At 48.5% G+C, this 12,361-nt stretch overlaps 1 protein-coding gene across 2 annotated transcripts in view; it reads left to right on the forward strand.

Annotated features, from left to right (window-relative positions):
- Positions 1-12,361, forward strand: part of Cnst (consortin, connexin sorting protein) — an 81,035-nt gene that overhangs the window by 45,713 nt on the left and 22,961 nt on the right. For both annotated transcript variants that reach the window (XM_006496799.4, NM_146105.3), the window contains exons 3-4: positions 529-710; positions 9,546-9,576. In XM_006496799.4, coding sequence (XP_006496862.1) covers positions 529-710; positions 9,546-9,576 — 213 coding nt within the window. The remainder of the gene's footprint in view (positions 1-528; positions 711-9,545; positions 9,577-12,361) is intronic.

Consider the following 12,361-nt stretch of genomic DNA (forward strand, 5'->3'; position numbering starts at 1 on the left):
ATATGCCATGAGTGCACCTCTGTTTGTGTGTGCCTCTGTGTGTGTCTGTGTGTGTCTGTGTCTTCATATTGAAGCCATAGGACAACAGTGGATGTCAGTCCCCAAGCAGGGACCACTTTTGTATTTCCTCAGACATAGTGTCTTCCCAGGCTGGACCTCACCAAGGGCTAGGCTGGCTGGCCAGCAAGCAGCAGGAATCCACCTGTCTCTGTCCCTCCGGCAGTGGGATTAAGAGTGTGCTACCGTGCCCAGCTTCTTTTTTTTTTTTTTAAAACAGGACTTCTGGGTATTAAGCTGGGTTTTCAGGCTTGTGAAGTGAACCCTTCTTACCAGTCCTCAGTAAGAGTTCTGCAGAAATGGTTGCATCAGTGTTCCTAGCAATGGCAAAGCATCAACCACTGAAGGAGGCCTTGCGGTTTCTGGGTTACTTCTACTTGAAAGTTATATCATGAATGCAGATGCTAGTTTAAAAGCATTCCTCCATGACAGGGTCTAGCCTAATGTGGTCGCTTCTTTCACTTTCTATAGGTGATGCCGTACCTGTAATGCAGACGCAGAATGCAACGTCGCAGGCTGCTGGCGAGGAGGAGGCTGCGGGAGTGAACGCGAATGACCCCCCCAAAGCGCCAGCGCTGCAGCCACTCTTCTCGCTGATCCGAGGCGAGGTGGCACAGATGGACTCCAGGGCACTTCCCCTCTTCCTCCACCAGGTATGACATCCATCACACCCACCCTAAATCCGGTTCTTCACGGTCGACTCATCCCACTCACTGTTGACCCTAAGTGCGTGGCTGGTAGAAGATTTGGCATAGTCTGGGTGGTAGACATCGTGGCCTTACATGATTTGTAATTTGGTCAAGTAGCCAACGCCTTTATTCAGTGATTCAGTTAAGTACAAGAAATCAATATGACAAGAGTTTAGTAAGCTCCAAGTGAGTGCCAAGAGGCCTACTAGCCGCTGAAGGAGCAAAGACTTCCTAATGCCCCCATGAGAGGGCAGCAGTGAGTATGCACATCCGAGCGTGGGACTTTGTACTGTCAGAGTGGCCATGTCTAAGGGTCAGCTGCACAAGACAAGCAGTTATCTTTGCCCAGTCAGCCACAGAGAAAAGAAGGCAGCTCCTAAGCTGGATTGGTCAGGAAGAGTAGGTGCTGGAGCCCTTCAAGCACTTCCTGCTCCCCCACAAGACCGTTGATCAATTCCGAGCATCCACAGGGCAGCTCATAACTGTCTGGAACTCCAACTCCAGGGAATCCCAGCTCCCTCTTCTGGCCTCTGCAGGCCTCGGACATGCAAGAGTTGCCTACATGTAAATGCCCATACATACATATAGCATCTTTTAAATTCTTAAAAGAAAAGTGACCTATCACAGCAGAGTGACTGGGCTGTGAAAGCTATGGCTGGAAAAGGACAGAGGTGAAATGAGAGCAAGAACTCTCAGCAGGGAGAAGGCCTTGCATGCTTGGGTGGGTGTTGCTGTTGTTATTGATACTGTGATGCTGGGGATAACTATAGGGTCTCACAGGTGATGCTGGGGATAACTGATGGGTCTCACAGGTGATGCTGGGATAACTGTAGGGTCTCATAAGTGGTGTTGGGATAACTGTAGGGTCTCAGAGGTGGTGCTAGGATAACTGTAGAGCCTCACAGGTGATGCTGGGATAACTGTGGGGTCTCAAAGGTGGTGCTGGGATAACTGTAGGGTCTCACAGGTGATGCTGGGATAACTGTGGGGTCTCAAAGGTGGTGCTGGGATAACTATAGGGTCTCACAGGTGGTGCTGGGGATAACTGATGGGTCTCACAGGTGATGCTGGGATAACTGTAGGGTCTCATAAGTGGTGTTGGGATAACTGTAGGGTCTCAGAGGTGGTGCTAGGATAACTGTAGAGCCTCACAGGTGATGCTGGGATAACTGTAGAGTCTCACAAGTGGTGTTGGGATAACTGTAGGGTCTCAGAGGTGATGCTGGGATAACTGTAGGGTCTCAGAGGTGATGCTGGGATAACTGTAGAGCCTCACAGGTGATGCTGGGATAACTGTAGGGTCTCACAGGTGATGCTGGGATAACTGTAGGGTCTCACAGGTGATGCTGGGGATAACTGTAGGGTCTCATGTGTGCTTAGCCAGCTCCCACTGGTGAGTGACACAACAGATCCCCAGAATACAACTTGGATTTTAGAAATAGAATTCTTCTGATGGTTAGGAGGTTGGTATACTATAAGGTAGAGAACATGGAGGGGGGGGGATCTTCAGGACAGTGGTGGGAAGCCTTGTAGCATGTGAGATCCCCTAGGCAAATTTTAAATATTTGTGATTTGGACTTTATTTGCAGTTAAAATGAAAGTAATTGGTACTAGAGAGAGATTTTCTGTTTTGTTTTTGTTTTGAGATGATGTTTCATGTATCCTGGCTGTGTAGCTCAGGAAGCCTTGAATATCTGATCCTCCTGCCTCTTCCCCCAATGCTTTGATTACAGGCATGACCCAGTGTACCCAATTTATGTGAGTCCAAGGCTGAGCAAGCACTGTGACAAAGGAGCTGCACTCCTAGCCCTTGATTTTTTTTAATCTCATTTCCCTATTTCAACATTGGCAGTTAAACAGAGGTATTTTTTATTTATTTTTTAAGTATAATACCTTTTGTTCCAAGGCACTAAGGTGCATATATTTACAGATTTATGTTATCTGCTGTGTGACTGTTAAAGACTGGTGGCTTGCTGCTTGGCCTCTAAATCATTACTGACTTGCCATCTTTGCCCCCACACCAAGGCTTTCAGCCTTTGCGGCATTCGCACAGTGGGTTGAGTTTGCAAAAAAGTGCTCACACTGTTACATCCTCCTCATTACCTGTCTGTCCATGGAGCACCTGAGGTCACCCCTCCCTCCCGTCGAGTTCCTCAACATTAGTACCAGAGTTTGCTTTTGGATGGATAATGCATCCATATTTAAAATAACCTGGAAGAACTTTGAATATGGGTTGCCCTTAAGTAGCATAAATAGAGGTTAAGCATAATTTTTAAAAGGTTGTGTGTGCGTGTGTGTGTGTGTGTGTGTGCTCGTGTATATATACACCCTTAGAGAACAAAAGAAGGTGTTGGATCCCCTGAAGCTGGGGTTAAAGTACTTTGTGAGCTGCCCATCGTGTGTGCTGGGACTTGAACTTGGCCCCCTGGAAAAGCAGGTGCTCTTAACCTTTGAGCCTCTCTCAAGCCCCAAGCACCATTAAACAGATGATGGTGGTCATACGCCGTATAGGAGAACAGCCTTGTTCCCCAGTCATCTAAGGGCAAGGATTAGAGATAATTGAAGTAAGAGCTGAAGCTCTCAAAGTAGTTTACTGGGGGAGAAAGGATGCTGGGGCAGCACCAAGAGACAGCATGTCTGACAGAATGACAGCCATTGGCAAAGCAAGGATAAGAGTGTTTGGCCATCGATTTTCCTATGGCGTGAACTCCCCTGGAGAAGTTCAGTGGAATATTGGGAAAAGAGTATTTAAGCTAAAGATAGAAATAACAAGACAGGCAGATCTATCTATCCTTAAGCGTGGTTGCATTAGAGTTATGAAGGCTTTTTGCTTTTTGCTTTTTGCTTTTTTTTTTTTTTTTCCTATGCCAGGAGATCGAAGGGCAGAAGCAAATCAGGAAGGGGAAAGGACCTGTTTTAGTCAGGAAGAGAACAAGAGTCTTGACCAGGCCTAAAGATTGTGTGTGAGCTGTGTAGTTGTGACACACACCTTTAATCTCAGCACTTGGGAGGCAGAGGCAGGCTGATTTCTGAGTTCCAGGCCAGCCTGGTCTACAAAGTGAGTTCCAGGACAGCCAGGGCTACACAGAGAAACCCTGTCTCAAAACACAAAAAAAAAAAAAAAAAAAGATTATGTGTGAATTTCACAGTAACACTCTGCCCTGTTTCCCAGAAACTCCAGCCCTCTCTGACCCTCTGTCCCTCAGGTGAGGGGCTCAGCGAGGGTAGTGGCATCCTGCAGAGCTGAGTGGCTTTTGGCTTCTTTATCATTCTAAAGTTGGTAGAAGTCATTTGATGGACATAAACACGTACTGCAGTGTGTGACACACAGCAAAAGCCTTGCGAGTACCACATGGTACTGCAGAGCTGCAGCTCTGTCCTTGCTGTCCCTAGTTCTGAGGCTGCTGTGAAGTCCATGCTCAGAAGCTGCGGAGGATGCTGAGGCGTTAGAGCCATGGAAGTCAGCTGAGGCCATCCCCTCCATGCAGGACACCGGATCCCCTGTCACTTCCCAAGGAACATACAATCCAGGAGGGATGGAAAGATATTTCTTTTTCTTTTTTTTTCTTATGTATATGAGTCTTTTTTTTATGTATAGCTGTCTTCAGACACCCCAGAAGAGGGCGTCAGATCCCATTAGGGAAGGTTGTCAGCCACCATGTGGTTGCTGGGAATTGAACTCAGGACCTCTGGAAGAACAGTCAGTGCTCTAAACCACTGAGCCATCTCTCCAGCCCCTGGAAGTATATTTCATTCATTTTAGTAATTCCCAGCACACCAGCTTGTACCTTTCACCTAGACCCACAAGTCATTGACACTTATTCTCTATGATCTGTACACGTACACACGCTTTTTCCACTTAAAATTTCAAGTTTTTTTTAACATAAGTTTCTTTTATTATAATATGCACGTGTCTGGAGGTCAGTGGACAACCTCACACCTACAAGGTTCCAAGGAGCAAACTTGGGCTGTCAGCCTTGCTCAGCAAGCACTTTGACCTGCAGAGCCATCCCACTGGCCCTTCTCTGGGGGAAGCAAGTGCGTGTAGCTTCATGAAATCCCACCCAAACTTCCTCACTGCACGAGCCTCCCTGTAGTTACTCCTGTGTTATTTCGACTTCACCCTTCCACCTGGCAGTTACTGTGACTTGGATAAGGCATATTAGACCACATCACTTAACGTGGCCTTCCAGTGGCATCTCTTCTCAGTCACAGGAAAAGCCAAACCTTTCCCACAGCCTGCAATGCTCCATGTGATCTATGTCTGTTGTCTGTCGGTTCTGGGTTCCTATCCGGCTTTCTCAGTGTTTTCCAAAAACTCTGGCCCTCTAGATAAGCTGAAACTATTCCTTTGCTATATAGACTGGGCTGGCTCAGACTCACAGAGATTTGCCTGCTCCTATGTGCTGGGATTAAAGGAGGTGCAAGGACATTTAGTTTTGTTTTTTAATTAGCATCACTATATTGAGGCTGTAGTTCCTGGACAGAATGTAAGCTGAACATGTCCAGTCCCCAGCATAGGGGAATGGGATTGAGGTGGGCCCAAACCACTCCAAGGAAAACAAAATTCTTCTCAGACACCCCTCCCGAGGAGGAAAAGCACCAGCCTCCCACATCCCTAGGTTTTCCCAGTGATAATGGTTGGAAGGAAACATAATTGCACTAGGGACTTTCAAGATGGAGATGTTGGTAGTGTCCTGCATGGGTTGGCTTCTAATAAGGTGAACAGATGTTTGCCCATGATCTTAGTATAATAATAACATGGGATAGGTGACCATGTGAGAGAATGACCGTGTGTTTGTATGGTTGGGACAGCTACCAGCAAAGAACTTTGCAATTCATCTTTTATTGAGGAAAGAGAAATCAAGAAATAGCACATACAAGCTGAGTGTGGTGGGACACACTACCAACACTTGGAAGGGGCTACATGAGACCCTGTCTCAAAAAACAAGCCAAAAAAATAGCAAAGGTGTCTATAATATTGACAGACAGAATTTCAAAAATAAAATATAGGTTAAAATTTTTTTCAGTTTCTTGCTTCTACTGAAAAATAGATCAAAGGGCCAGAGGCTATGGTTTTTCTTATAGGCATGCCCTGAAAGCTCTCTGCTGCCCTGGGGAAGCTCTGGGAAGACTGGCCTTGCTTAGTACAGGGCAAACCTAGTCCTGAGTGTTCCCAAGGCTCCTCCCTCACACCCCTCCCTAGGAGGAAAAGCACGGAAGTCCCTAGGTTATCCTAGTGATAATGATTGGAAGGAAACATAATTGCACTAGGGACTTTGAGAATGGAGCTGTTGGTAGCGGTCCTGTTCAGCCAGCAAAGTCTCTATCCCTGCAGTGGATCTGGGCCTTCTGGAGAAATCCAGACATCTTGTCAAAGGGAGAATGGGGTGACCAAGAAAACCTCAGAGTCTCTCCTGCCAGCCCCTCAGATGTGTGGAGGAAGCCGGTGATTTTCAGTTGGTTGATTTCACTCACTAGGTGTGACTGTACTGAAGGACTGGGGGGGGGGGGGGGGGGAATGACGTTGGATGGCTCAGTGTCCGCCATCCCCATCTTCCACGGGATTCATCCACTCATCTGATGAATACTAAATACCCACCAAAGCAGAGCTACAAAATGATTGGCTGGTAGGGGAGGGGGCTGTCAGAAACTGAGACAAGAGCGTCTTGGGAGTTCAAGGTCAGCCTGGGCTGCACAGTGAGTTCTAGGACAACCTGAGCTTCAGCATGGTGATACACGCCCATATACTAGGACAGTTGAGGTAGAAGGCACAGCTTTGTTTCTTGTAGATGTGAGTGGCTCTGGCCATTTTTAAGATGAAAATGATGCCTTCAGGGCCCCACAGTGCCAAGTGTCAGGACCAGAGCAGTCAGGTCGTTCACCTGTCAGGCCCTTGAGCCATCTGCTCTGCCAGGCTGCTTTTCCGGTTTAGGTAAATGAGGCAGGGAGATCTCCTCATTGTCCTGCAGGGCTTAGGTGGATTTTCAGAGTAAATAATCTATATATCTGTTCTTGACGGCTCCCTTTTGCCTAGAAGTGCATTTACTTTTTTTTTTTCAAGACAGGGTTTCTCTGTGTAGCCCTGGCTGCCCTGGAACTCACTCTGTAGACCAGGCTGGCCTCGAACTCAGAAATCCGCCTGCCTCTGCCTCCCGAGTGCTGGGATGAAAGGCGCGCGCCACCACGCCTGGCACTTTTGTGCATTCTTGAGTCTAGATGACACACTGTTGGATTAATGAACATTTGGTTGACAGTAAAAGCCACGTACGATTGCAAGGCCAGGCGAGCTGGAGGAAGGAAGCAGGTGTGAGACTGAGGGTCAGAAACGCAGCAGAGACTGTTCAGGAGTCAGAGGTTTTTTTGGTTTGTTTTTTTTTTTTTAGATTTATTTATTTATTATATGTAAGTACACTGTAGCTGTCTTCAGACACTCCAGAAGAGGGCGTCAAATCTCATTACAGATGGTTTTGAGCCACCATGTGGTTGCTGGGAATTGAACTCAGGACCTTCGGAAGAGCAGTCAGTGCTTTTACCTGCTGAGCCATCTCACCAGGCCCAGAGGTTTTTAAGTCGAAGAAATTCATAATTAATGAATGAACTGCTGTATCTGCCTGTGATGGGGCTTGTTCTGTCCTGGCTGGCCCTGAACTCCTGGACTAATGCTACTACTCTGCCTGATCCTTAGTAGCTGGGATTAAAGTGCGTGCCTGATTTTTTTCTTCTTTTTAATTTAAAGATCCTTTAGAATGAAACTGATAAGTGAGAAGCCTTTTCTGGGATCAGTTCCTGAGACTGGACTCTCTAGTTCTGTGTATTTGTGGTACTACGCATGTTTAACTGTTAACAGTTCACTTACCCTGGTCTGTCTCCCATGTTGTTGTTGTTGTTGTTGTTGTTGTTGTTGTTGTGACCTCCCCCACGCAACCCCACACACTAGGCACGCCCATGGCCACTGAGCTACATACATCCCCGAGCTATGTTTGAAGTTCTAGGGACTGGATTCAGAGCCTAGAGCATGCTGGGCAAGCACTGTCTCAGCTAACCTGGTCTTTTTAAAAATAGCAGCACAGTGCCAGGCCTAGATTTAGCACCCAGAAAGTCGAAGCAGAAAAATCGGCAGTTCAGAGTCATCCTTAGCTAAACAGTGAATTCAGGCAAGCCTGCGCTACAAGAGATCTTGTGCCAAAAAGAAATAGGTCTCAGCATGGGGCTTGAAAGATGGCTGAGCAGTAAGGAGTTTGTAAAGCTCTTCCAGAGAGCCTGCGTTCAGTCACAGCTGCCTGTACCTGCCGCCCCCTGGGTTCAGATGCCACTGGCTTCTGCAGGCACCTGCACTCACCGACCACACCATACACAGGCATACACATGATTTAAAACAAAATAAATATCTTTAAAAACAGGACTGAAGTGATGGCTCAGATGGGAAAGTACCTGTTCTGTGAGCATGAGAACGTGAGTCTGGATACCCAGCCTCCGCGTATGCAAGCGAGCAGTGCTGATGGTGACCAGGCCCACACACACATCCCCAGAGCTAAATGGCCACTCAGTGTAGCTAACTGCTGAGCACCAGGTTCTATGGAACACCTTGAGTCAAAAAAGAAGGTGCATGGCCAGGCATGGTCACACCTTTTAATCCCAGCACTCAGGAAGCAGAGACAGGTGGATCTCTGTGAGGTTGAGGCCAGCCTGGGCTACAGAGTAAGATCCAGTTTCAAAAATAATCCCAATAATAAAGGTAAACAATTGCAGGCAACACCTCATTTCAAACTCTAGTGTGTGTGCAGGTATGTACACACAAACACACTAAGAATATCAATAAGTAAAAATATCAAAGCACGCTCTTACCTTGTGGTGCTGTTTACAACCCCAGCATCTGAAAAGGAGGAGTAAGAGTTATGGTCATTCTCGGCTGCATTTGGCATTGAAGGCCACCTTGGGCCACAGGAGACATAATCTCAAACACACACACCAAAACCAGGGTCCCCTGAGGTTTTGAGCTGGTAGTTTTTAAAGTAGAAATGAAATGGTGTTAAAGTCTCATGTAATGTGACATTTCTGCTGTGTGTGGGTGTGTGGGTGTGTGTGAGTGTGTGTGTGTGTGTGTGGGGGGGGTGTTCCATGATGCTCATGTAGAAGTAAGAGGACAACTTAGGGAAACTTCTTCTTTCTTCCACCATGTGGAATCACATGAATTGAACTCAAGTTGTCAGCCTAGGCAGACTCATCTTGCATCTTTCCCTACTGAGCCATCTCCCTGACCCCATTTCTAACTGTTTGTTTGTTTGTTTGTTTGTTTTTTGAGACTCTGTATAACCCTGGCTGCCCTGGAACTCACCAGGTTGTAGACCAGGTTGACCTCAAACTCAGAAATCCACCTGCCTCTGCCTCCCAAGTGCTAGGATTAAAGGTGTGCACCACCACTGCCTGGCCATTTCTAACTTTTAGTTTATAATAATAATCTTTTAAACCTGTTGACCCCTACTGCAGCTTTGTAAGCCTATAGCCTTCCCCTCATCCCTAAGCATTCTTCCTTTTTAAACTTAAGGGGCTAAGTGAAGCTTGTTAGGACGTGACTAGACTGGAAAGAACATGGTGGTTTGGCGGCTAAAGGGTACTTGTGCTAGCTTTGCTGACGGAGACCCTAGGATTGTGGCCTGCGCCTACAGAGTTCCTCTGAACTCATGGATGTGGAGAAATCATTTTGTTAGTAGCCTATCAAAGCAGCCTTACAAGATCTTGCTGTCTCCCTAGTTCGTCCTTTCACTCAAATACTCCTTTCTTCTTCTGTCTTTACAGGTAGCTGAGACCTATTTCCAGGAAGAGGACTGTATCCTTTCTACCTCACAGACAGAATTCATAGGCTGCTTGGAAAAACCATCTTTTTTTATATTGAGGTCCAGGAAACAAGCTGTGCAGACCGAATGGTTTCAGCAGGTTTTGGCAGTTGAGTGTGCCCTTGTAGCCACCTCAAAGAGCAAAGTGTAGGAAACAGGTCACTCCAGAAACCCCCTAGAGCCATTTAAATGTGGCTTTCCATAAAGAACCTCTAAGTTTACCAACATTAAATATTTATATTCAAGAGAATGGGGAAAACACATGCTGCCGGGAAGAGAAACTTTAAAAATCTTTTAGATTCTCCTGCTCTTAAGCACACAAGTCAAACATTCACATAGTGGAACATGCCGGACAGCAGCAGACAGTAACTCCTCTGATTGCATGCTGCAAGTGTGGTCCTGAGCTGCACACAGTAGGGCCACGTGCAGAGAAAGATATCATTAGATGGTTTTGTTGTTTGGAGAATATCATGTTAAGATCCATCTGCATCATTGGGCAATTTAAATGTATGTTTTAATGGTTCCTCACTAATAGAAATATTTTATGATGTACAGATGTATGTTAAAAGGACACATTAGGTCTTCACTAGTAAACAACAAAATAAAGTTTTCCAGTACACTCAAGTATGCATCCGAATAGGAAGCCTTCAGTCCTGGGCAGAGGGTGCAGAGCCTGGGCAGAGGGAGCAGAGGCTGGGCAGAGAGAGCAGAGCCTGGGCAGAGGGTGCAGAGGCTGGGCAGAGGGTGCAGAGGCTGGGCAGAGGGAGCAGAGCCTGGGCAGAGGGAGCAGAGCCTGGGCAGAGAGAGCAGAGCCTGGGCAGAGAGAGCAGAGCCTGGGCAGAGGGTGCAGAGGCTGGGCAGAGGGAGCAGAGGCTGGGCAGAGGGTGCAGAGCCTGGGCAGAGGGAGCAGAGCCTGGGCAGAGGGAGCAGAGCCTGGGCAGAGGGTGCAGAGGCTGGGCAGAGAGAGCAGAGCCTGGGCAGAGAGAGCAGAGCCTGGGCAGAGGGAGCAGAGCCTGGGCAGAGGGAGCAGAGCCTGGGCAGAGGGTGCAGAGCCTGGGCAGAGGGTGCAGAGCCTGGGCAGAGGGAGCAGAGCCTGGGCAGAGGGAGCAGAGCCTGGGCAGAGGGTGCAGAGCCTGGGCAGAGGGTGCAGAGCCTGGGCAGAGGGAGCAGAGCCTGGGCAGAGGGAGCAGAGCCTGGGCAGAGGGAGCAGAGCCTGGGCAGAGGGTGCAGAGCCTGGGCAGAGGGTGCAGAGCCTGGGCAGAGGGAGCAGAGCCTGGGCAGAGGGAGCAGAGCCTGGGCAGAGGGTGCAGAGCCTGGGCAGAGGGTGCAGAGCCTGGGCAGAGGGAGCAGAGCCTGGGCAGAGGGAGCAGAGCCTGGGCAGAGGGAGCAGAGCCTGGGCAGAGGGAGCAGAGCCTGGGCAGAGGGAGCAGAGCCTGGGCAGAGGGAGCAGAGCCTGGGCAGAGGGAGCAGAGCCTGGGCAGAGGGTGCAGAGCCTGGGCAGAGGGTGCAGAGCCTGGGCAGAGGGAGCAGAGCCTGGGCAGAGGGTGCAGAGCCTGGGCAGAGGGAGCAGAGCCTGGGCAGAGAGAGCAGAGGCTGGGCAGAGGGAGCAGAGCCTGGGCAGAGGGAGCAGAGGCTGGGCAGAGGGAGCAGAGCCTGGGCAGAGGGAGCAGAGGCTGGGCAGAGGGTGCAGAGCCTGGGCAGAGGGTGCAGAGCCTGGGCAGAGGGAGCAGAGCCTGGGCAGAGGGTGCAGAGCCTGGGCAGAGGGAGCAGAGGCTGGGCAGAGGGAGCAGAGCCTGGGCAGAGGGTGCAGAGGACTTGTGATGCTGCTTCTGGGCCCAGGAGTGTTAGGTGATAAAGTGAGAACTGCCCTCTTAGTGCTCATGGGAAGGCTACAAAGCTAAACTTTCGCGTCTTCTCTCTTTTCTGGGTCAACATTCAGGACATTGCCCAGAGGAAGCTGGGCAGTTGGACAGTATTCTGTGACCTCCTAAGATGCAGGTTTGTGTGGTGCAGATGGAAAGCCAAAAGGTCATAAGAAGATCAACAACGAAAAACTGGAATTCCGTGATAATTAGGAAAGTCACTGTAGGGAATTATTTTTTTTTTTTTTATAAAAGACCCATGTCATGTGATGTTTTCATGATTTAGCATGTTATACTTTTTACTCATGGGAGGAAAGTGTCCGATTAAAAGTAAGCTAAGGGTCCGGGAACCAAAAAGAAACGTTGCCTGAAGGGTCTCAGAGTCAGGAAGTCAGCTAAGTAAAGAAATTAAAGTTTTACACAGGCTCCAAGATCTCCTGTGGGCCCTCCTTCCAATCGGATGGCTTTACTGAGCGCTAGATGTGCAGGCCTTGAGTAAAGCCTTTCATTTCTCTGTGTTCCAGTGTGGAACCCAAGTCCCTCGGCGTCACCGTTCCATGTGTGCACATGATGAGATGCGCTTACTCAGAAGCCAGGAAACCTCAAGTCAGCTCTGCTTACATTTGAAAATATTTAGAGTCGGCTCATCTTTTTGATCAGGTCCACACATTTCTTTTTTTTTTTTTTTTGGTTTTTTGAGACAGGGTTTCTCTGTGTAGCCCTGGCTGTCCTGGAACTCACTCTGTAGACCAGGCTGGCCTCGAACTCAGAAATCCGCCTGCCTCTGCCTCCCGAGTGCTGGGATTAAAGGCGTGAGCCACCACATTTCTTGTCTTCTGTAGGACATTCCTTAGCAAACCTGGGGTTTAATGGAGAGGGAGTCTTGATTTCTATTTTCCTCAAGATTTTCTGTTCA

This window comes from Mus musculus, chromosome 1 (genome assembly GCF_000001635.26).
Source record: "Mus musculus strain C57BL/6J chromosome 1, GRCm38.p6 C57BL/6J".
Taxonomy (NCBI): Eukaryota; Metazoa; Chordata; class Mammalia; order Rodentia; family Muridae; genus Mus; species Mus musculus.